General features: G+C 34.8%; 1 protein-coding gene across 2 annotated transcripts; it reads left to right on the top strand.

Moving 5' to 3' along the window:
* The first annotated feature begins 5,501 nt into the window (after positions 1-5,501).
* Positions 5,502-20,296, top strand: LOC117239868 (phospholipase B1, membrane-associated-like). Of its 2 annotated transcripts, XM_033505702.1 has the most exons (10): positions 5,502-5,711; positions 5,813-5,953; positions 8,000-8,329; positions 12,222-12,331; positions 13,520-13,724; positions 14,446-14,622; positions 15,089-15,248; positions 16,497-16,656; positions 17,899-18,050; positions 20,062-20,296. In XM_033505702.1, exons 3-10 carry the CDS (start codon positions 8,228-8,230, stop codon positions 20,238-20,240), a joined length of 1,245 nt encoding a protein of 414 aa, XP_033361593.1. In that variant the 5' UTR covers positions 5,502-5,711; positions 5,813-5,953; positions 8,000-8,227; the 3' UTR covers positions 20,241-20,296. The 2 variants fall into 2 exon arrangements, with proteins under 2 accessions (XP_033361593.1, XP_033361594.1); XM_033505703.1 differs by lacking the exon at positions 5,813-5,953.
* Positions 20,297-26,686: the final 6,390 nt, after the last annotated feature.

Below are 26,686 nucleotides of genomic sequence, written 5' to 3' on the forward strand. Positions count from 1 at the left end.
CTTTTTTCTTCAATACCGCTTGCATCGCTGTACGTGATACAGTTATTAATTATGTAGCGAATAATATGAATTAATTGGCTGTAATCGCGGTTAGGTACTTCTTCGTTAGATCTATCGAAGGATCTATGAGACTATTTGCGAGAGACTTATTGATTCCTCGAAGAAATATCAAATTCTATGAAAATTAATTAAATGATTTTATTCGATTAGTATTCGACAATGTCTATCAATGTCTATCTGCTCGAATCAAATATTTTACAATAAATTGCAGATTATGCTACTGTATATTATAAGCTATTTGCCTATTGCTCTGTTTTTCTAATTCATTGACTTTATTATTAGTCTCGTTGGTTTTTCCCGTATCTGTTGTACGTACATTTCCATTATGCTCAGATTTTTAACATCGTCGTGCGAACATGTGCGTGCTCTAGCAATAAACATTCGTTTCGAAATTCGATAAATCGAAAGGAAAAATCAGGGACGAGAGCATGCTCTACTTGTGCCAGTTTCACCTCCGATTTTTCAAATTAGATTTCCAGAAACACGCTGGTCACAAGAAAACGCGCCTACCGGAACAGAGAATGTGCTAATCTGACCGGCCCTACCGACTTATAATTAATGAACAGACAAACCAGAAAGTATACTACCTATCCTACTTAGCGCTATAGTTAAAAAATAGAAAAACAGGCGCACTGACATACTCGCTCCACGGTTCTCACACAAACGCTCGAGCGCATAGAGGGCGTCGCGGGACGCCTCCAACACCCGAACTTAACACACAACATGCATGCTCTAAGGTACATATCTTTTTTCTGAAATCCACTGACGAACACTACTGACCACTGCGTAAAACGTGGTAAAACACGTCTGAAGAAATGATATCGTTAAAATGAATATAAGTAAGCTTGGAATTATAATTGTAATTGTAATTGACAGCAATGACGATTAAGAGCGTGGTTACACTTAATCGTGTGCATGAAATGATCAGAAATTGTGATTGTAATTAACAATAATTCAAACAAAATTCAAAGAAATGAAGCATGCCGACGACGAAATCGCCGGTCCGCCTTCCATGCGGAGCAGGACCAGCCTCGCTGTTCGCCACGCCCGTGGGTAGACTCCATCCCTCAGGCATTTGTTGTAGAGGCGCCGAAGTCTGGGAGCCACGACCCCTATTTCTTCCCCCCAGATCCGGCCCGGGATCCCGTCCGGACCCGGCGCCACGTCGCGGGAGGTCATTTTCCTGGTTGCCTCCCACAGCTCCTCCTCGGTGACTTCCCACTCTGTGCTCCATTCCGTCGTAAGGGTGGATTCCCACGACTGTTCGAACGCGGCGTTCTCTTGCGGGGGCAACAGCGTCCCGATGACCTTGGTCAGCAACGTCGGTTCCATCTCCATCGTAGCCGAGGGACCTTGGCACGGAGTTTACGCGTCACGATCTTGTACGGCCTTCCCCTCGGGTCGGACTCGACCGTTTCGACCAAGTCCGACCAGGCGCGGTCCTTCGCGGCGCTGATTTCTCTCTGCAGCGAGCGCCTAAGTTCACGATACGCTCCGTAGTGCATAGAGATCTCTTCCTGCGGCGAACCCTCAGGTACCGTCTTCGGGCCTGGACGCATCTCGCTCTCAACCTAACCCCAACCTAATCCCAATGATATGTGTGCAACATTGCGTATATGTACGTAGTTTTTTCTTTTTTTGTGATTGTATGTGTATTTCTTCTGTGTAGAAATCATCCGATCAATAATGTTATAAAGTAAGGGTAAATTGTTGCAAATTGGTTGTTGTTTAAATGTTGTTGATTAATAGCTTAACACGACGACGCCGGCGTGCGCCATCAGTGAGTCACACGTGTCTGTCCCGTGAGGCAGCGGCACACATGTATTTCATAAAATAGGTAATACAAAATAGATTTATATTATTTTATCTCAACATTATAAGCAGACATACAATAGTAAAAACATAACAATCCAATATTATAAACTTAATATAATTATTTCCTTTCTCATGTAATTTTTTAAAACGTGTTGGACAGAGTGCCGACTGGCCCTTACAACGATCACAATATGTTGTTACTTTTTTTTTTTGGTTCTTTTCGCGGCATAGTCTCTACCTTTTATTCTGGAAATGCGTTATAACATTCTTTACACCGCAGTTTCGTTTTGCTCGCGGGTCCTTGGTACGACTGCAGAAAATGTGAACGTTTTTTTTTTTTGGCCAGTACTTCATTTTCACTTGGCATTCCTTCTCTGTGGGGATTCACTATATTTAAAAGGTGATAAATAATTTCTTCACGAAATTTTAAATTTTAATACTATTAGTAATCCATTTTCTACGTACATACCACGCATTAACGAGACAAGTCCCGCATATTAATTCTATTACAATTTTTTTTATACCATTTTATGGTTCTGCGCAAACAACTATAATAGGATGACACAGATGGTCAGAATCGGATAGATCAACCCCCTTTTTAGCATTATTATAAAAAAAAAACAGTGTCTGACTTTAATTTACTATGTTTCCCCTGAACAATAGCACACCTATGATTTTTTAAAGTAGCTAGCATACATACCGGCCTTTTGTCAGTCCATTTTAAAAATTTAACGTAACCTAACACTATTTTCTTCGTGCATGTTGCTTACGCGCGCCGTTGTTCTCCGACGAACCTGCATGACTATTCCTTTTTCCTATACGGAATTGAAAAATGTTTTGATTCGCGCTATGAACGTTTCTTATAGAAAAATGTCCACAGAATTACGTGCGATGGTCAGAATTCGCGTCACACCTCTACTTTTTGAGAAAAATCGAAAAGAGTACAAAATTAGGGCCAAAGCTGGTCCCGTCAGCTTTACTTAACATTTATAGATATGTCGGAAATGAAAGAACACCGGAGCCTTTGGAATTTTGGATAATCCCGCAACATTGTAACCTAGAGTCTACTATAGCTGTAATTAAACAATTGTAGTTATTCAATCCGATTGTAATTGTTCGAGATTGGTGATAGTGAGCTTTGGCTCGAGGCGATAGTCTGTTGCCCAACGTAGCCGCGGCCAAGGGATGAACGCTTTGTCTAACAAAGGTATGGAGTAATTCTATAGCTCTCCTTAAAAGAAATATTCGTGGCGACACGCGACAGTAAACATTCCAATGGTTTCTGTCCCGTGGCTCGCCACACGCAGACCCTATTCTTCGAGCAAGATGATTGCCAGATGTCGATGCGTCTCCGCAGTACATGTTCCGCTAGCCTGAGGGCCCGTCATAAATCTTAGGATTTAGTTGACTAAAGTCCTTCAAACAAACAGTCTTTGTCCCAGCTACGGGAAAATAGGAGAGACCTATTTTTCAACGAACGGCGTCTCCCACTAGCAACTTTCCCTCGAGGGCAACTAGCATCTTTTTCTAACCACCGATATGGAGATTGACCAATTAGCAGCAACGCCAATTTCCCTTACTTTCCGAACGAAGGCTTTTCTCGACGAATCCGATGATCTCGCGTCCTTAGACACACCCCGTGATAGTTTTCCTCTGCGGCATCATCGGAACGGGAAAGGCATTCTCTCGCGCGATCTCATCGATTAAAGGGTAACATCTTCGCGATCAGTGGTTATTTCACGTTTTACTAACAAAGAATCAGACTTAAACTTTGTGAGTACGTTCTTTTGTCATCCCGTTGGCCGCGGATTCGTTATTGAGCCTGAGACCATCGTCACTAGTGTCGCGAGTGCCAAACCGCCGTAATCAATTGTCAAGACTGTAATAATTCTATCATTGCAATAAACTACACCTGTGTGTACCGTACCAATGGCTAATTCTCGTGAAGATTCATTTGACGCCCACAACCCTACTCCCAGTGCTAATCCGACAGATATATGCAAACTGATATTGACAAACTATTGTATATCAATGTATTAATTGAAGTCCACGAAATTCATTGAAACCAACAAGAATCATATAGCTTTGGCGATTTTGCTATAAATTGAGGTCAAAGTTGAAAAATTGCGGGTCGTGTCGAACAATCTAAAGTGACCCAGCCCCGCCCCACGAAGCAAACCGTGAATTCGGGCGTTAATTCACAAATTAATACTAAATTGTTACAAATTAATAGTTTAAATTTTGTAAATTAATAGTTTAAGTGTTATAAACTAATAGCGCAAATGTTACAAACTGATAATATAATTCATAAAAATTCATTTCTTTTGATCTTCACGGTACCGTAGTTGAAACGGAAATGAGCTCGCGCGCGTGTCATGTGTTCCGTATATATGTCGGGTTATAATTGGAATTTTGGGCGCGTAACAACTCTTCACGTGAATTAGCCATTGTTTCACAAAGCCGAGATTATATTTACACGCATATACAAGACTATCAGAAAGCTTAACAAATAATAAGTCTAACGAATAATAAGTTTGACAAATAATAAAGTTAGTGAATAATAAATTGTACCAATAATAAGTTTAATGAACACTATTAACAATGTTTTTGGGTTCAAACGAAACCACGGTCAACGAGATAACTCTTTACTAAGCGTAAACTAATCTTAGACGCAAAACACGATTGTTGAAAATGCTCGATGTGTCACTCTCCAAGGCAATCGCACGAATGTCAGCCTCGTGGAGATTTTGCTCGCTGTACGATTGCATTTGTTTTCTATACCCATCTGGAAGCATCGAGAAGGTTCCAAACGCCGTTGCTAGGCAGTTTCTGCCTGGAGTTTGATTATTAATACAATGTATGTCCCATTGTATCGGCACCTCCGAGGCAACATCACACGTGGCTAGGCCCGCTCCCGAAGCCGCATGCCGCCACAACCAAATTGCTCGGAAAACCCATACAACCACTCCAGACCTCCGTTAGGCAAAACGTTCATCCCGTGACCGTGGCTACGTTCGGCGACCAATTGTCACCTCGAACCCAATCTCGCTATCACAAATCTCGAACAATTACAGCTATGATAAAATCTAGGCTAGAGTACTAGAGGATATTCCCAAAATTTCCAAGGAAAGGTTTCGGCTTTCCTTTCATCTCCGACATACATTTGTTGGTATACACTTAGCGAGCTGCCGACGGTCGATCAAACAGAAAAGGTTTGCTGATACCATAAGAAGTGGTTTTTAAAAGTTATAAATTAATGTCTCAAATGTTTTAAAGTAATGGTTCAAAAGTTATAAATTAATGGTGAATTGTTACAAATTACTACTTTAAATGTTGGAAATTAATAGTTTAAATGTTACAAATTAATAGTAAATTGATACGCAATGGTGACACGAATCGGGAGAATACGTACGTTAAAAACGGGTATGCATTTTTGCCCGTCAAATTGATACGCGTTGTCGATACGATACGAGGATACGCGATAAATGGTTACATAGCTCTCGTACTCACGTACGATTACTACCGTGCAAGAATACAAAAGAACGCAGGTGTTTCGCTTAGTTGAAAAGTAGAGGGGTTACCGACGACGGATATACGTAGTACATATGTACGTTTCTTCCATTGACTTCGTTCATGTCGTATACGATCTCTTGCTTGTAGTGGAAATAACGAAGATTATTTTTTCCCTCTATATTTTTGTGATATTTTCTTTGCAGTTTTTTAATGCAGGCAACATTATAGTTCGTATAAAGAAAATTAAAAACAGTGAGAAAGTGCGCGATTAAAATTTAGTGAAGAAGAAGTGAAAATGATAAATCATTGCGTTAAAGTCGATGGTATTATATATTATTATTATTATTATTATTATTATTATTATTATTATTGTAGTATAGTATAGTATAGTATTATAATTAAAAGAACATGGATGTGAAAACAGTGTAAAGAAGCTTAAGGAATCACGAATGAATTTCTCTTGAAAGCTCGGGTGTAAATTAAAATGAAGCATCGCCGGGCCTAGTTTTGGTTGAAACGACTGCAAGATATTGATACACGGAGAAGTTACATTTTTCATTGATGTGTAAGTCATCGTTTGTAGAATTTATGTACGCTAATTTAGGTGCGGATGTGGAATGTTTTCTTATCCTTTAAACGAGATTTGCACGGTTTGTCCTATTTTAACTTTTCCTATAAATTCTTTTCTCATAATAATTCAACAAATGATACGAAATTGTTTTATAAAAACGATATTTATCTTTAAATTCATATCTCTTACAAGTAAATCTTACTTCCGGCTTTAAAGTATTATTGCTTACGTTGTATATACATATTAGTTTTTTCTTTAAATGAAAAACATGATCTTTTATACACATATTATGAATATCATACATATACGTACGTACGTATGTATGTATATAATTGAATCGAATAAATTTGAAATTGAGAATTTCTATTGTTAAGAAGTAACGTGTATGCAAAAACTAAAAGAAAACTAAAAAGGAAACATATTAAACATAGAAAATATTAAAGTATATCTTATAAACTGCATTAGATAATATGCTAATGCATTATGAAACAATTATGATAAGCAAGAAAATTGGAATTTACCATGGACCTACACAAATGTATCGTTTTTGTCATTTCCTTTTTAAATATGAACTTTGTAGTTTCTCCATGTAAATACCTTTTTAATCTTTCATTAGGACAGAGCATAATGTTTTATGAAATTAATAATCAGGAACTCAGAATCTAGTAATCGTTTAATTATTCTGTCTCGAATGTCTACTAATGTCGTGTTTGAGTGTGCATTCATCAAAATATTACAAATATTAATGCCCATTTCAGACACTATTTGTAACTACTGTACACTTTTTTCACAATAACATCACTGTGCAACAAGATTACTTTAAGAATATGTGATAAATCATGGACATATCGAATTTTTATATCATATTCGTCCCGTTCATTTATGTGAAAAAACATTTCGAGCAGTTATTGCTGATACAACGGTACAAGGTGACAGAATAAAGATTTGTAACTTTTAGATTAGATAGCACTCATCGAATGATGCCAAAAGATTCTAACAAAGATGGATGGAAAAAGTTAATATTTCCAAACATATAAACAATTTTTTCCTTCGGTTAAGGCGACTGGTTGTATCGCTTCGTGACATATCGTGTCATATGGAAACAACGGATTATCTTATCCATTCTTGTTAAAAAATTATCCGACAAAATTCCAGAGAGATCAGGTTGTCGAAAGAATTTTCGACTGAATTTATAATTTGATACAGTAATTTGAAAAAGTACTTGACTTTAAGCTTGTACAAGTGGTAGCAGTTTAAGAAAGCATTTATAGTTAGTTTACTATAGCAGCTACTTCAGTATTTGATATAGAAGTTAATAGTTTTTCACCAAATTACCAATAAGGTTTTAGTAACTAAGTATACTTTAAGATGCGACAGCGAATGTGTAAAATGACCAAGTTCTATATATTCATCCATAAAAACAAAACACTTCGTACTCGTACGGTATCGTAAAGCATGTTAAATGTTGGCAAAAAACGTCGTCTTTTATAATTCTCGTTATATCTTTATATACGTTATGTAATATCGTTTGAATGTTTGCTGTTCTATTCCATTATTCGAGGGTCAGCGCGATTCATCGAATTTCACGATTGTTCGTTTAGGAATAGTTCAGGAATAATAGAAAGTTTTACGCGTCACGCATGCCAAACTGTTATTAGCTCTGTTTAATCAACTCGCAAATTCGATTAATAAACAATTTATAGGATACGAAATTTTCTGTAGATTGTTTGTTATTTGCAAAGTTTAACAAAAGAAAAGTTAACAAGCATGAAAGGTTTGCATAATTTGATTAATTTTCAGTTTGATAGTTTAAGTACTTTGATCTTAGTTTGACTCTTGCACGATAATTTATTAACTAATAATGTTAGTGAATCGATAAACTACAAATTATAGATTATAAGTATCAATTTTATTTTACTTTGCTTTTTTTGTCCAGAAGGATAATCAGATGGCTTGTAACTTGTAAAATTTCATTTCGTTGAAATACTTTCCCTCGTCTGTTGTATATAAAATTCCAGCATATAATAATGCAATTTGCAGTTTTCTTCGAAGACCGTATGTCACGTGAAATAACCAGGACATGCTTGAAGGAAGCTCGAGTTCAAGGTTTCGGCAACGGTAACGACATCGATACAAAGAAAGAAGAGAAAGTTTCATTCGTTGAAATAAATCTCTCGAGCTACTATAAACCTTGAAACCTCAAAAGGAAAGCATTGAAAAAATAGCACGAAATTTTTAGCAAATCCTTTGATTCTCGTGCGCTGCATCATGAGAATCGAAACCAAGTATCCGCCGTTGATCTTAATACTATTGCCAGCAGTCGCGGGTTCTTTCGTGGACCTGTTGCGAAACATGCTTCAATCAGGAAGGGTAAGTCCTTTCGCTAAGGCCCACTAAAACACTTGAATAATCCTCCTCCTACAAAATTAATTTTTTAAATTAATTTTAATTACAAAATTGTAGAAATATCGTGCCTTTACGAGGTTCTTTTTGTAATTAATAAACATCAATTACGCTCTCACTTTATAAATAATGGGATATCCCGGTCCTCTTGCGCTTTATCAGCTGTTCATGATAATGGTATATTAATAACGAATGACAAGTTATAGGTTATAAATTTTAATTGCTCAATTTTTGGACTTGATATCGAGTAGAACAATCAGCTGGTAATTTATAAAATTGACTCGTACAACTTGTTTATTTCATTATCAAATTTGTTACTGTGTTATGTAAAAGAATTAATTGGCACTGGGAACTGACTGAAAGGCGTCGATCGAATAATATTTAGATAGCAATATGCAATGATTGGACTTCGAATGCCTAATGCCATAGATGGTGGTCATATTTCCGATAAGAACATATTTTTGGATATTACATGCATTCGGTACATTTATACGCTTCTAAATAGCCTCCAAATTTCCAATAAATGCATAAAAGTGCAGAAATTTACAGACTGCACATAATTTTAAAAAATATACACATGCATTTTTTCTTTTTTCTTTCTTTTTTTTTTTTTTTTGTTTATACAAATATTGTAGATTGTAGATACTTGGAAAGTTGAAATAGATTTCGAATTGTAGCAGTATAATGAAATAAATATAGATGATAATTAGATTGAACCAATACAATCTTTTGTGCAATACAATATTTACTTTCACAAACCAAAATTACAATTAATTACAATTATTTATTTCCGCAAACTATTTTTCCCCTCGCAACCACGTTCAGCAGCTACTATACTAACAATAAGTCCACTTGCTCCATAGATTCGTGTCACGTTCATTCGTCTAATCCATTGATCGATCAATGTTCGGTTAATACAAAAAGTATTATTTATTCTACAATATATCGGTTGATTCAACTGAATGATATCAACTTGACTATCAACCATGTTACTGCTGAATTTTGATCGGTTTCATTGTTTCCGCGCCAGAATGTTGCATGTTAACGCGACAGTGCAACCTATGTACATGTTACGTTAAACCGGAAGAACGACTAGACAACCAAAGAAACGAAAGAATGCTTTGCATGCCGAGTAATTTAGTGAAAGGCCAGTACTTTTCTTTGAAAGAACAAACTAGACCGGATTCCCCGTGTTTGTTCGGTCTCATGTTCAGTCAGTCCATTTTCATGCACGGGCACGGGCGTCCGTAAATTATTTGCGACCTGTATTTAAGCCACGATGCGATAGAATGCAAATGAAGGAAAGCAACCGCCGCGACGTGCATTGTATTTTATATGTGCTAAACTCGTTGCCACTAAAATGACGGTTGGTATAGGATGAAATTCTATCGAAACTGATGGTGCCATGTTTACATCGAACATGATACCGCAAATGCTCGCAAAATGGTACGCATCGGAACTTTTATGCCTCGTTGAAGAACTCGAGCTAGAATAAGAACGAGAATATAATAAAAAATTCGCTAACCGTAAGTAGTAGTGTGACAAACGCGCGCACGTAAATTTCTTCTTTGCTATTAACTGAAAATTTTCTATCTTCTATATGATGCTCGTTGGAAGTAAATTATCGGTATACGTATACGATAGAGTCATTCGAGAAGTTGTTAATTTAAATCAGAAACATTTAGGTAATTACATATTTGAAATGATATGGAATGAAAATCACACGAAGGAAACGTGATAAGTACAGTTTTCTTTTATTTTTGCATTTTAAAATGTGTCTTTAAAATTAAACAGGAGTATTTGAATACGACGTAGGTGGAAACGAAAACAAACTTGTCAGGTCCAAGGATGTAAGTTTTCTAACAATAACTATGATGACTTGACCAAGTTTTATGAACGTTCAAGATATAATTATTAAAACAAGCAATATTTTAAAGAGGATGAAACTGCCAAACCAAGTACATATCGAATATATCGAACCCTTGAGAACAGTTGTTTCTCCTGTCAAAAAATAAGAAATATGATTTATTATGTTTCTCGTTTGTAATCTCCAAATAGTCACTTTTATCACTAGCAACAAAGTCATTATCTTTCCTTGGTTGTTCATTATTTTCTATTCGTTTTCTATTCATTCTATAGAATCTATCTGTTATATTCTCGGTCGGTTTTCAATTCGTTTTATAGATTATAAAGGGTAAAGTAATTCGAGGAGGTTTTCGCTTTTATTCTTTAAAAATAAAATAAGATGCATGTTATTTTCCGTTATACTGCTATACGTATCTCTGGCGTTATCGTTATAGGGAAACCTAATATGTAACATAATATGTATACGTAATATATAACGAGTAACTAACTCTAACTTTATTTAATTAATTATAATTTAATTCACAACTACTACTAGACACAAGCAAATTCACATGTCGAATCGATCATTAAACCATATGAATTTCTGGCTGTGCCCAGGTCTAATAATGAATTGTAATTAATTGCGATTAATTATATAAAATTTTATAGCGAAAGAAAACTTATAAATTTAATAGAGAAAAATGTTATATATATGTCGGAGATGAAAGAACACCGGAGCCTTCCCCGGGAACTTCGGGAAAATCCGTAAAATCGTAATTCAAGTTTACAGTTGTAATTAAACAATTTGCCCAATGATACTTGTTTGCGATTTGTGATAATAAACTTGTGCTCAAGGCGACCATTAGTCGCCGAACGTAGCCGCGGTCAACGGGACGGGCGCTCCGTCTAACAAAGGTGCGGAGTGGTGTTATGACCCTCATTAAAGGAAATACCCATGGAGGTACCTGACAGTAAAACATGCCAACGGTTCCTTCGGGCAATGAATACCTGATGTTGAGGCACGTACACAGCATAGGTCCACAGTTAGCCCGAGGACCCGCTATAAAACCTGGGTTTTTTCGGCAATTACGATTTTTGCAAACGGACAGGCAGGCTTTGTCCCAAATTGACCAGTCGACAGCGACGTCAATCCGAGGATCTCGTGTACTTAGACACCCCATCATAGTTTGCCTCGGTGGCGTCGTTGGGACGAAGATTCATTCTTTCTTGAGATCTCATCGGCGAAGGGAGTAGCGCCTTACGATGAGTGAGTAGTACACGTTTGAGTCAGAGCAAGTATATCTTTCATCCCGTTGACCGTGGATTCGTCATCGAACCTAAGACCAACGTCACTAACATTGCAAGTGCCCAACCACCGCTGTTGATTGTCGAATCGGTAGGGTTCACACTCGTAGTATCAGACCGTATCTACGTTATAACACAACGATGGCCAACTCCAAAGGAGGTCTATCAAACGCCCACAACCCTGTCCCTGACTCTTCTCCGACATATATTTATATGTATAAATAGGTGTTCGGTGACAGGTGTCAGGGAATATAGCCAAAAAGAAACAGGCCAAAATACCCCTGCACGCGAGCAGACCTTCTATCCGACGAACGAAAGTAAGACAGCTTAAGCAACAGGGTGCATAGGGATCGTCAAATCGAACGATACAATATGGGCAGTTCGTGTAAGGAGGTTTGCTCGCACACTCAAGATATTTCGGCTAATGTTTAATTATTAATACCTACAAAGACAAAGCCGAGGATGTAATTTTTTTTTTTATTCTTGACATTCGTCTTATTTCGACTGCAAGAATCACTCCTTAAATTTCCTGACACCTGTTACCGAATATGCTGTGTAACGAATGTATATTATACATACGTGTATGTGTAATGCATAAGTATAGACGCATTTTATTAAAAGTAATTACATTCAAATAATAAAGAAAAGTGCAGATAGATGTTCTGGACATAGAATAAATAATTAAATATAAAAAAGATTATCTTCTTAGGATGATGTCGACAAATATGGAATTGTGTATCCTGTGATATATGGTGGCATAAGAAGTCAACCTCGTGTTCCTGATCATGTGCCATTTCCGTGTAATGTACAATTTGGGAGGTATGTTCGATCAACACCTTTTTAATTAAGATCCTTCACCGAAACATGCCTTATCATAGTACAGCATAACGCACTATATACTATAATATAATATAATGTTAATGTAGCATCTTATCGCATCAGTGCTATTACAATTATTATGGATCGCTTATTTATATGTATGTATAATGTATAACCACGTACATATGTATGTGTAATATACTTCATTAATTGAAACGAAAGAAGAGATAGAAAGAAGAGAAACAGAAAATATTAAAAGCAAAAGTCTATAAAAGCAATTAAAGTTTACTAGTATATTTCTTCAGTTTCGTTACTTACTATCGTATCAAGTATTGTAATAGTAAGTAATTTCAAGAATTAATTAATCAATGGAAATCAATGATATACGAGTTTGTATTTTATTTAAATTACAACAATCTTTAAATATAGTTCCTATTTTGAAATATTTAGATTTTTACCTTCATTTATTTACTTATTTATTTAACAGTCTACTTACCTCCTATAATTTTCAAAACAGAAGGCCGAAACTTTGAAAAATTTACTACGAAAATTTGTTTGGTTAGTAAAAAATAATTTTTAGTATATAAATTTCGATAAATCTTTAGTAAAATATATCAAATAATATTGCGATAAATGAACTCCAATGAGTTAGTAATACAGAAATATTTTCTTAATCCTCAACGGCTTAGGTATCAGTCTGGTTTATCATTATTTAAATAATATCGGTACATAGTTTTTGCCCCGAAGTAAACAACTAGTTCCTGACTCGAAATAAGCAACTATCTGTTTCCTCTTCTTTATTTAAAGTCGCCGAGAGAAAGTGAGATATCCGAGAACGAGTAAGAGGTCCGTAAAAGCGAGGGACCATAAATTTTTACGATCGAGTAAACAGAAACGTCGTTTAAAATAGAAGACTGCCCGGCCGATCACTTTATGATTTGCCGCTATCTCGACACTCTGGAGACTTCGTTTTTCTTTCTCTCTTGCCTGCCTGACTCGTAATAAACAGTTGGTCAATGACGAGCGTGTTACTTATTTCGAGACAAGACTATAATATTTAAGTATACAAGATATTTTGTTGCGACTTACAAATGCACATAGTACATAGTATGTATAGTAATCGTTATGCGTAACAATAGTAGCAATAATTTTCAATTATCCTTCTTATTCCCTATTCTTTTACCTTAGATCATTATCACCCCCTGACAGTGTGCATCGTTTACGACCTGGTGATATAGATGTAGTCGGTGGACTGGGCGATTCGTTGGTCGCAGGAAGCGGAGCTCTAGAAGAGTTTGCAGTAGGAACATTTATAGAAGCACGTGGAGTTAGCTGGTGTGTGGGTGGTCAAGGTGATTGGAGACGATTCTTAACCGTTCCTAATTTGCTAAAGGTATTAAACGCATTAAATTTACGTTCTCCTTGAATCCAATTTAGCAAATTGAAGGGAAACGCAATGTACGCATGTTTTTCACGATGCATGCTCACGCATTGTTATTATTGTACAGTAAACATTTATTCTGATTTAAAGATAATGAAACTCTGATATAATTATTGGTATAGATATTGTTTCGAATACTTTAAGAATATATTTATGTTTCGATCTTTGGCTGCTTTTATAAACTCACTTTTCAAGAAAAATTTTCTTTTTAGTGCGTATGAATTTAATAAAAATATCTACGATTCTCTGTATCCTTACTACACTGTAGTTTTATCGTAATTTCAATGAATAGTACGGTAGCATTAATAAATATCATTAACACATGGTTAGAATTTATATTAGAAATTAAATATCTAACGTATGTACCGATCGTCGGCACATTGCGGTGCATGGCGTTGCCCGACGGTTGATCGCGCCCTATTTATACGTGAACGATTTACGAATCTTCGGGAATTTTCTGGATTCTGGATTATTCCAAAGTATTCCAAATACTAATAATTCCAGGCTCTGGCGCAACACCGCACCCTTTGCGCCGCGACCCTCTTCTCATTGTCGATATCGTGGCGGGTCGACTAATGTATCGAGAAACTGCTATTTGCAAAAATTCCTTACAAAATCGACAATTACTATGTACTGTATCATTGCATATAATTGTTCTGTATTATTGTATTAGGTGTTCAATCCCAATTTAATAGGATATTCAACGGGCACAGGTGAATTTATCTCAACGAAGGCGAAACTAAATGTAGCCTTTCCTGTCGCTGCTACGGAAGATGCGCTACAACAAGCTCGGATTCTTGTTCAGAGGATCAAAAGGGATCGAAAAATAAACATAAAGAAGCAGTGGAAGGTATGTGAAATATATCATAATATTCACGTGACAGGTAGTAATAAAAGAACCTAACCCAAAGCTTTACCTCTTAATAATTTAATGAAACATGACGAAAAATTCCAAATGAACGATTTAAAAATTAATTATTTTTGCGTGATCTGATGTCAACTAAAAAAGAAAAAAAAAAAAAGAAAAAAGACATACGTACATACTTTCAACATTTTATAGAAAATAAATATTAATCAATTGGGTGAGCTATTACTACATTTAAGATGCGAAATTTATAGTGCTATACTTGACAACTTGCATGAATCAATCGCATTCTTAAAAGGTTAACACATAACCTTGAATAGACGAAGTATATCAGATATTTTGCAGTGTTTACTACAGTGATAAGTAGGAAATATATGTATGCAGAACGAAATAAACTTTACTTGATACGTTTGCTTTTAAAATAACAAGTTTGAATATTTCTGTGTTATAGCTGATTACAATCTTCTTCGGCGCAAACGATATTTGCTCCGCGGAATGTTTCAATCGTGTACAATTTTCGCCTCTTCGCTACGCTCTTCATCTGCGAAGGACGTTGGACTTCTTGAAAATTGTTCTACCTCGTACATTAGTCAATCTTGTGCCAGTCATAGGTAATGTTTACGATAATTCTGAAAAAGAATGGTTTGAACGTTTCAAATGGAATCCTCGTCTAATATTGCAACCTAAAACAGGTGCAACTTAAAATTTAAAAAATTAAAGAGAAAAACTCGGCTAATTTATTGCAAGGATCAGGATACAACACAACTATAAAAATGGTGAATATATAAATAGGGAATGTCATAAAATCACATTAATTTAATTCAAAATTATAATTTGAAATAAATATTCCATAGTTCTAGTTCTACGTTTATAATAATAGTCTAAAGTATAAGGAAATTTTTAAATCCTATATTATAAAAAAAAAATGATAGAAATAGAGCTTTTATAATACGTACAATTGCTTGAACTTATGAGCGCCTTCGTCATGAAATAGCAGCGTTTTAGGATGACCTTGTGAAGAGAAGTCCCTCTCGATGCAACGATCTCTACAACAACCTCTAATAAATTACTGTACAATCTTTTTTAAACGATTTATAGCACTTTAAACGAAAAGTGTGCCGCTAACATTAGAACATCCCAGGGTATACCACGAAGAAGTTGCACGTTGCACGGTCGATCTTGTGTCTCGTGTGTCCTTAAAACGAATTGCTAAAAAAGAATTTAGAAAGAAAAAGCACAACATAGCTTGGCTTGGTGTATATTGAAGATGGCTGTTCATATTGTATACTAATTATTTATCAAGTACATACATACATATAACAAATATCTCGTAACTTCTCGTATTTCATCACGGTATCATTAAAATTTTAATATGTTTTATATAACACACATGATGTACGTATAAAGATTTCTGCAGTAAGTATTCAAATACTTCCGTAAGCCACCAGGTATATATATGTTAGATCTTTTTATACTGGATAAATGTCATGCGGTCCCCCTCAGTCCGCTAAGTCTAAGAAAGAGCACCAATCCGTTCCTCCTCTAGACAAAATCTTTATTCTTTGGCAATGCGACGTCGGATCGCTTGCCATCCGCGAACTCACCACATGCATCCTCTAAATAGTCATATTCATATCGACACTTGATTGCTCGGCGACATCGAGCAGCCAGTTATCCACTTTCTGAACATTCACTCAAGATTCATTCTGCCAAGATCCTTACTCAGGCCCAGTCATAAATAGCGGCGGGTTATCTGCCGTAATATCATTAAGAAAATGCGATGTCGCTAACATGTATGTACATATCTCGTATAGATGTCGTTTTAAATGTTTCACTAATTAAAATACTTTAACTTATAGATGTTACAGTTTCTATTAGGTTACCACAAAGTACCATGTGCCATATATTACATCCACTTTACTGTGCTTGCATGCACAGAGGTAATCGACCGGACATTGCGGCTTCGAAAATGTCGCATCTTTATCAGCAAGCCGTCGAAGCTTTAATATATTCAGGAAGGTACGCTTATAATTGAGCAATCAGTAAATATTTCTTATAACTGCTTATAATTATAGAATTAATAGAAAACTTGCGTTAGCATATGAAACTTTGTTTAAGAATATTTGAAATATTATTCATTTACCTTATCATGAAAGATGGTTCGAAGATGGTATCCCACTGGGGGTAGCCATCCACACATGCTATATTGCTATATCACTAAGCTATAATATTTTACCAAATGTCCTACTGGACAAATTGTAAAATGTAAATAAATAAATAATAATAAAAAAAAGAAAAATGCAAGATGGATTGGTCCGGGAGGAGAGATTGTTTGGCCCGCGAGTTCGCTAGATCTTAAATCACTGTTAGACTTTTAGATCTGTGAGGAACAGTGAAAGCGATTGTGCATCGTACGAGAGTCAATTTGCGGCAAGAACTAGTAGAAAGTATTAACGGTACATTCATTGAATTAAAGCAAGATAAACATAAAATCCGGAAAGTGATAAACTCAATCTCCCTACGAGATATCAAGCTTGCATTCGAAAATGAGAACAGTATCTTGAAATGAAAACACAAATTAACGTTTTTCTAATATAATAAACCGCGGTAGTAAGGCGTTTACGTTTAATAAAACAGAAACAACTTGGTGCTGTGCTGCCCACGTGAATTTATCATTAAGCACAAAGCCCATTTCAAGCCCATTTCAAACCTAGCAAACTTCGCAAAGAAATAGTAGCTACCGACATTGTCCACCTAATGGTAGCCAATGGCAATTTTATTCAGATTACAGCGGGCCATGTTCGCTATTCAACTATTTCATCGGATTTTGCTGGACAGCGCAACGGCAATGTAGAGGTAATACAGCGACAGCGTAGCAATGTGGCGTAAAATGCTGACATTGCCCGGGCAAAATCGACTTTGTTTGTATACACGTACTTTACGAACTTTATCCGTAACACGCATAATCGAATGTATTTGTATAAAGACTCCAGTATAAAATTTAGCGAAGACAATTATTTGTAATATTATTCAAATAATTTTAGAATTAATGTTTGAATAAAGTATTCGAATGAACATATATAGTAAACAAATGATAATGAATTACTCGAATAAATGAAAAGAATAATTTTCATCGAATAACGAATAATTAAATTATACGACTGATAGAATATTCGAGTTTACGAATTTATTCGGATAATTATCTCAGATAAATATTTATTGGAAACAATTCGAATAATGCCCAACTTTTTTTTATTTTAGATACGACACGTCTCCGAATTTTACGGTGGTATTGCAACCGTTCATTAAATTATTTAATGCTCCGAACGCAAACCCAAAGGGAGCACCACCGATTGACCCTAGTCTGGTGACGTACGATTGCTTTCACTTCAGTCAAAAGGGACATGCATTAGGTAGGAACATAAATAACAAATAATACAACTACGAACATTTATAATGAAATAAAATTTCTATTTTAATAGACTCACGGTAAGTTGTTCAAAGTTTCCGGCCATAATCTAGTTTTGTAATATAGTGTCAGATAACGAGATTTCCAAAGTAATGTCCTACTTCGTAAATACGTTACAATATCGCTCAAAAGTTTCTGATTGTTGTTTATTTCATAAGAAAGGGAAACTTGGACCTAAGGATTATTCATCAAAAATATATATCATAATAATCATTGATTCACAATTATTTGAAACTTTTTTTATGATTTCATTCTTATTACAATCTATTAAAATCGGACAATCAACAAAATATATTATGTCTCTCTTCTATATCTATAATAAATTCTATAAATATTTAATTCTATTCTATCATAAAATCTAGTATATATGCTAAGTGAATAAACGCCTCTTGGTATAGGTTTTGTATTATTTATAACTGGAATTTATTTTCATTTACAAATGTTTGATTAAAGATTTGCAAAAATTCAATATCATAAATGAATTTAATTATGGTTTATGTATGGTAGTGGCAATAAACGCTCGTACATTGTAACCATTCAACGTTCAGCTATCTGTATCTCAATTTTATGCCGAAAAAGTAATTGAATAAATTACATCTTGGAAGCCTACACGACGATTGTGTTTTCTCTGCACTCTACGTCATTCATCCTAAACGAAAGTACAAATCGGTTAACAACGACCATACCAAAGTCAAGTACTAGTTAGTCTTTTTATAAGATAAGTTAATCAGAAGTCATGGATGGTCTGACAACGAGGCAGCGCATCTGGTGTCTGTTTCTCGCTTGCTGTACATGTATACGTAACATGAAGTTGTTCATGATTTTGCAACAATCTCATCCACACAATTAATTGTAAATCGGATAATGCACATAAAAAGATTGTTAATTTAAACGCAATAAATGATATAAAGTAAATGGTTGTAGGGGGGGGGGGAATGCTCCGATATAACTTTCTTTGTATAACTATTAGTAATATGTAAACAATTATTAAAAGTTTACGTAATAAACGTAAAAAAATTAATTTACGAAAAATTCGATATCTCTAATATAAAGTAGAAATGTTTGGCAAGAAATATTCCTTTTATTCTATATATAGCATCAATCTTTTTATATATATGTATATATGGCAGCGATAGAGACTTATCGTTAACATAAATTTTTTAAGCTTATATAGCAAGCTTTCCTTTGCATTTTTTACATTTGAATGTTTTACACGGGTTTAAAAGCAATTATGAAATCGGAATCGGTCTTGGTTCATGAAACAGTCATGAGAACCGAAAGAATATTATAATTGTTGTGGATATAACAACGGTTGTAATAACTGTTATTTTTCTTATATCTATAATACATATTATATTCTTGTATCAGTTTAGTTTAGGTTCTTATTGGTAGTGCTCTTATCGATTTTGGGAAAATATTTCCGTGCAGATGCGCTTCCATCCAAAGCATCCGTGGAATATCCTGTTTAGTTAGTCTGCTTACATAGATTTCGAGTTAGAGTTAAGTCATCGTATTCGGCCACACCACAATTCTAGATTCACTGTAGCGGTAATGACAGTTGTTTGTATGTAAATGCCTCTGGGAAACCAGAGCCGAACGGCGTTCGCATCAGTTACATGTACCATATAGCAAAAGATTGTTCAGAATCATGCTCCGACTGATTAAATCGACACTTGAATATCTTCTTTTAACATTATCAAGGTATTCGATGCATTTTTTCATTTTTGCATGATATTATGTTGTATTATATTACATTATTTGTAAACTATACAAAAATATACAATGATACATTTGAATCGTCACAAACATTTTAATAAAAATCAATCGAGGACTTGACAGAAATTTAATTCAATAACAGCTTCATTTCATAACGCGTGCAATTGTTCTACGATTACGTATATTCCAGTGTTTTAATAATGCGCAGCAAGTGACATTTGTTCGCCGTTTGGTTTTAGGAGCGAATTTACTGTGGAACAATATGCTGGAACCAGTCGGGAATAAAACCGAGCATGGGCTGCCAGAAATATTTGAAAGGCTTTTGTGTCCGAACGAGAGAGCGCCGTACATTTTCACGAATGTAAATTCGAGATATTTTCGAATGACAGGACGCCAGGATGAGACCATACCCAGATAACAAACGGAGTAACACTGACAGCGACGTTTTCTCTTGTAATAATTACTGATACGTATCTCAATGAAAAATCCACCGTGTCAATTTTCACGTTTACATGCACGCAGATATTCGTAAATAGACGTGCAAAGTGAAAAAGATGAAGAGCATGAACCTTAGCACCCTGATTATTACCTAAACTAATTAACTATAATACAAACGGATAATCCATTTGGACAGCTAAAGAGTGAAATTATGAGATAATTTATATTTATACAAGTTATGTTTTTTACCTTCATTTACAATGACAGATAAAGGAAAGTTTAAGAAATAGACGGAACGAAAAATCACTGTAATTTTACAAAATGTTGTAACGATGTTGTTGGAACGATGTTGAATCACAACAATGAATAATGTAATTAACCGTACTGAAAATAAATTTGAAATGTTATGGTTATGACAAAAACGTTAACTTGAACAATATTCTTTGATATCGAATTACTTTAACATATAAAAAACATGGAACAAAATTACACCGAATTTACAAAATCTTCTAGTTTATTTATAATGCCAGAAAAGGATTGTAGATCTACGAGATCTGATACACAAAAGTTTTCTATATGTTACTACATAGTAGAGTACATATAACTACATAGTAACTATATAGTATGTTATTAGTGTATGTGCGCGATATGCGTTAATTACTTAAAATTAAAATATTTTTGTGCGCCATACACGATAATAATCGTATACGCACTAGTACGAAGTTGACATCTCCGTTAAGCTGCGTCCTCATTGCGTCGGCATTTGCCAGGCGGCAATGCCACCTTGGTTGCCATTCTTGGTTGGCGGTGCCAAACAAATGTGGCAGTGTGACGAATGCGATGTGTGTCGATTTTGGCCAGGATGGCCTCAAAAGCCGACCAGCATGCCAATACATAATTTGCTGCAACTTTTTGGAACAAATCTCTACCGAGCCAGAGACAGTGTACAATCTCGCTTTGATAATCGTCACATTTATTTCTCATACATCCTGGACATTGATATTGATTGATACATCTAACGAAATCTGAGAGGAAGTAGATTTTCTACAACTTCACCTTCTCTTCCCGTACAACAGTATTTTAAAGGCACAACATTCCTTTGATACAAAATGATATTTTCAACTAAATTTTCGTGTTATAAAAGGGTTATCTGTGAACATATTGAAGAGAGAGAGAGAGAGAGAGAGAGAGAGAATCGTACAGATAACTGAAACAGATTGCTATTTTTTGTGCAATTATTCAATTTTTAGCTACGTTTGTAAAGTAGTTCCAGATAAAAGATACTTTCCCATGCGAAAATAATAATTCATCAATTTCAAATCAAAATTCGATCATCCTATAATACTTATAATAGGATATAATATGTAAACTTAGAGCTACATATGAGTAAAAGTAATTCTCTGAAATATTGTTGAACAGTATGGGAAAAGAATCATCAATCTTGTTTTTAAAATTATTACCTGTTATTCCCCTTAAGGCAAAGTCCATGAAATTAAAAAATCACTAACCTTCGATTGAACATACCTCCTTTCACTAAATACGTGGTAAGTTTATTCGTCAATTATTCGGAATCAGCTGCACCTCACCGATTTTGATGATCTTGAAATATATTGTGAAGGTCATCATTCTGGACAACTTTTCCCTATGCATGTTATCGTCGTTCAATCCGTCTTGGTTTCCGAGATATCTGCAAAAACTTAAACAAGACCTATTTATACATGTAGAAGAAGAATTAATATTACAGCAGTATTAAAGTATGATATAGCGACAGATGTATCAAAGTCTAGTATGAGATGATCCATGGTCATTTTTAAACGATAAGCGATTTAGTTTTATTTTCTTGAAATTACGTTGCGCTCCCATTTTACAATACACAGATATTTATACAAGTCCCAAACGAAATCGCTACATTTTAAATAGCGTTATCTAACATGAGATAATTATACAGCCTATGATACTATTTTCTTAAAGTCGACCGTTCCGTACTCGAGCATTCTTGTAATCTAAATATCTCGAAATTTCTATATTTCGATAATTATAATTTTATACATTTTTGCGTAATTGGAATTTCCCAGAAATGTTTCCAATAGACACTGGCAATCTAAATATCTTGTACAAAAGTATTTCTTTCTCTTCCTTTTTCTTCTAGTGGAAATTGCGATATGTATTTAAACTTAATAAGTCGTGATTATAATGTCCGATTAAAAGATATCCAGAACGTTCTCGTAGCAAGATTGATCGAACTGCCTTCGTACACGCTATAATGTGCCGGGAAAGTGAACCTTTACACACGTGTGTTGGATCAATACCATGTTTTATCAAAAAATCTCCTTCGTACGTACCATGAAATTTTGTTCTTCAATATTTCGTAACACATTCTTAGGTAGGACCGATACAATTTTTTTAATATTTAAGCAGAATTTTCTGTTCATATAAAAATGATTTCTATCTCTATGTCCAACGGTAGGTGGTATAATATATGGAGACTGCTACGTATGAATATGTATTATGCATGCATAAATGTAATAAGAATTTTCGATTACATATTTCGCTGTATTTTCTGCCAATGTACCATGAATTTATTCCGAATCAAAATTTAATACAACGAAATTAAAATTTTTAATTTAATAGCTACCTTATAGTTAGATTGGAAATGTTTATGTATTTATAGAAAATTCAAAGTTACCAAAATGTACATAATGTGCAAAAATATGTGTATAAATGAATTTACTGTTATACTGTAATACTTACGATTAGTAATGAATTTCTGTTTAAAATTCATTTCTCTAATTAAGCCTATAAAAATGTGTAATTGCATAAATTCTTCCTTTCTCATTATCTTGTATTATCTTCATTGACAAAATGATTAACGATAGGGAAGGAGGCCTGTTTGGAGGCCTGGAGGACAAATGTTTATTAAAATTTATTAAAAGATGTATTGGCGATTAGGTATAGGTGACCACAGAAATAATTGCAACCTGTATACCATAACAGAATCGCTATTTTCAACATTATATTATCAAATCCCATTCACATATCACATATAAATTAAAGAGAAACACAGTGATATTTATTCTACCATACACGCATATTTACAAACTCGAGAAAGATAATATTTTACTTCGAAATAATATTTTATGTAGCAAGACTGATGTAAGCAACTGTAATCCATGATAATCCATGATAAAAACAACAAAAGAATTTACAACACTGCAGTTGACAATTATCTAATTATCATTTGAATAAAAATTGCTTGCTGTTGCAAAAGCACACTTGTAGGTAACTATTGACAATAAATCTTATTGACCTCACTAACGTCTCTCAATCGTCTGCAACGGTTTGAATTCCAATTAAGCCAATAACGTAATATGTAAATATTTCAGCATTGAATTATTATTATTACTATTATTGCGTACGTTTCCAGAGCACTAACTTATAACTATAGCTGTTTAATTGACTCAACGTATACGCCTCTTCACATAAAATCATTTAATCGAGCATATTTGCTACATTCAACTGAATTTTCCTTGGAAATTTACAATCAACGGTGTAATTCAATATGATCGAAAGATGTATCTGACCATAAGATTTTTATTAATAATAAGTGACTTCAGTTTTGACTATTACATTTAAGCAATTTATATGTACATATACAATATAACGTAGACACACGCGCGCGCGTACATACCAAGTATCTCACCTGATACTGAGATATCGGTTTACGTTACTATTATTACCCGCAGCGAAAAATGTTTCAGATAGAAGTTGAATGAATTGATGGCAGGCATATTGTGATGTTAGTTATTCTGTATGTGGGCGTGAATTATGTGAGGATAAACTTTGCTCTTTTAAAAGGAATCATGTATCTTTTAATACATTAATCGATACAGCGCGAGATTTTTTTTATAGAAAAGAAACTATTAGTTTAGTAGTGGCTATTTCAACTTTTATTGTGTAAAATTTATCGTATGAAAGACAGGGAAAAGGAATATATACCAAATTGTTGCCTTACGTCTTTCCACTCATAACAGTGAAAACAGAAGTATAGGGGGCCCTTTTAATCTGTCTTCCGTGTCGAAAATTAAAGGATTTCAAAATAAAGAGTTTGTTAAGTAACAGAGTGTAGATCTATGCTATAAAGTTTGATGACTACAAAATACATAGATACATACATACCAATTTTATTATTGGATATTACCTTATAAAAGTTAATTTATCCATAATTTTCTATATAAATACCTATATACTAAATAGTAATATATAATATATATATTGATATATTGATATATTCTTTAATATATAATTCAGTATTATAGTTCCTGGTAATTTCATAAAAAGATAGTATAACTCTTTGTTATTAATTCCTCTTTGATTTGCATACTTACCGAATTTAGTAAAATTTACTTACTGCTATTGCAAGTGAATCAATGGATACAGTGTATATGGGGATAGAGGAGGAGATGGGGATACATAGTTACATTTTCCATCCTTTCTATGTTATAGGGTAGCAGTTTTGAAATTTCAATACGTTGTCAAGTAATTTTGTTACCAGAATACGAAAAAGAAGATATTAAAATGTCGTTTATTTAAAAAATTTCTATTTAAAAATTCTTTCGATTGGACTTCAAAGATTCTTCCTATTTTTATCTATTCTATATTGAGATATATTTCAATATTTCTTTGTATAGATACAAAGTGACATTACAATCAAGAAATTAACAAATATGTATGTAGGTATCATGATTTTTCCTATGGTCTTCATACGTTTCGAATGGTATGTAATTTGCGAATGTATGAAGAAAAGAAAATGCTTTCTTAAATAGTTTAACTTGTAATATAGTAATGGGTAAAATATTAAATTTATAGATGGAAAATATTTCTTCAACGGCTTAACATACAATTATTGACTATAATGTGAGTACATATATTGTGTGAAAAATTTTATATTAAAATGTAGAAGAATGAGAGGGATGTTATCTAATGCAAAAGAATGAGAAAAGAGTTGAGGAAGGACGAAACAACTAATTTTTCAATAAATATCTTTTATTTGGTTCGAATATCATGCGAAGCAAATAAATTAGAAGTAACATACTATCGTTGATTTACAGATTCATGTAACATGTACATATTTTTCATGTACAGATTCAGCGACTAATACTGACTTTTGACTAGTAACATAAAACTAAGAGCCAACTGAAAAGCGTTTGCAAATTATAACGATTATGGCACATAGTGGTCTTAACAATGCTATAGACGTGGATATGTATAATTAAATTTCGTCTACAAAATAAATAATGTGATATGCAATAAATATGGCGCTTGTATGCGTGCGTAATATGTATATCCAAGCTGAATTTACAGTTCGATATATGGTTGTTATATGTATTTCGATACGATATTCGGTAACATTTGAATGGATTTGACAATATTCAGTGATCAACTCCATATATTTTGATCGCAGTGAATATCATTTAGATTTCTTCTAAACAAAAATGACGTTTATATCGCAGTTGTGATATTTACCGTACATTCGAGTAGCCGTGACTCGTACGATATCCTTTGATCATCGATCCGAGCAAATAGCCACGATCGATCTTGACGACGCGACGGCGCGGCTAGGCGCGGCGCGGCGCGACGCGGTGTAATAACACCTGGTCTCGCTGGTGGATATATGGCTTCGTATTTTCACCAAGTCGCGTCGCAACTTCCCGCGTTGGTTCAAAACGCGTCACCTCCGCGGCGATGGGGTCGTAGCAAGTTGGCCTTTTATGCCGTGCAATGGTATTTTTCACGGCATACTTTGCTGATACTGCTAGCAAACTCGATCGAAATCTCTTGCACTGTTAATGACTTCTCTTATCGGCTTGCTTTCCCGCGAGGACACGCAAAGAGGATGAAACAAAAAAGCAAAAACGGAGAGAAAGAAGAGAATCACAGCATTTCACTGGTTATCTTCCTCGGTGGTTCACTTCCTGCCCCAGTGTAAAACCCCCCTGTGGTTGTGCGTGCATCTGGTCAGGGAACTATTGCTACCCTTGGAACTGCCACTGTCGGAACTCGACACACTTTCCGATCTTCTGATGGATCTTTTCGTCGGATCGAGTAACTTGTCCAACATCTGTCGTATAGTACTGTGTTTGCGGTTAAACGGGTTGGTGTACATGTTTGATTTCTCTTTGGGCTTACTTTCAAACTCGAAACGAATCTCTTCCGATACTCGTTCCTCTTCAATCGGTTTTATCAAGAGAAAACGTTTTCTCGGTCGCGTGATTGACGCGCTGCGTATCACTTTTTATAATTCGAATGTACGTTTCACAGTGAAAACTAGCTGAACGGCTGCACTGGACAGAAATTACTTTAACCTCGGTCGCTCTTCGAATGGTCGCTAACCGTCACTCGCTGTATTTATGTAGCCACGACGCTCGG

Source organism: Bombus vosnesenskii, unplaced genomic scaffold (assembly GCF_011952255.1).
Source record: "Bombus vosnesenskii isolate JDL3184/JDL3185 unplaced genomic scaffold, Bvos_JDL3184-5_v1.1 scf7180000014443, whole genome shotgun sequence".
Taxonomy (NCBI): Eukaryota; Metazoa; Arthropoda; class Insecta; order Hymenoptera; family Apidae; genus Bombus; species Bombus vosnesenskii.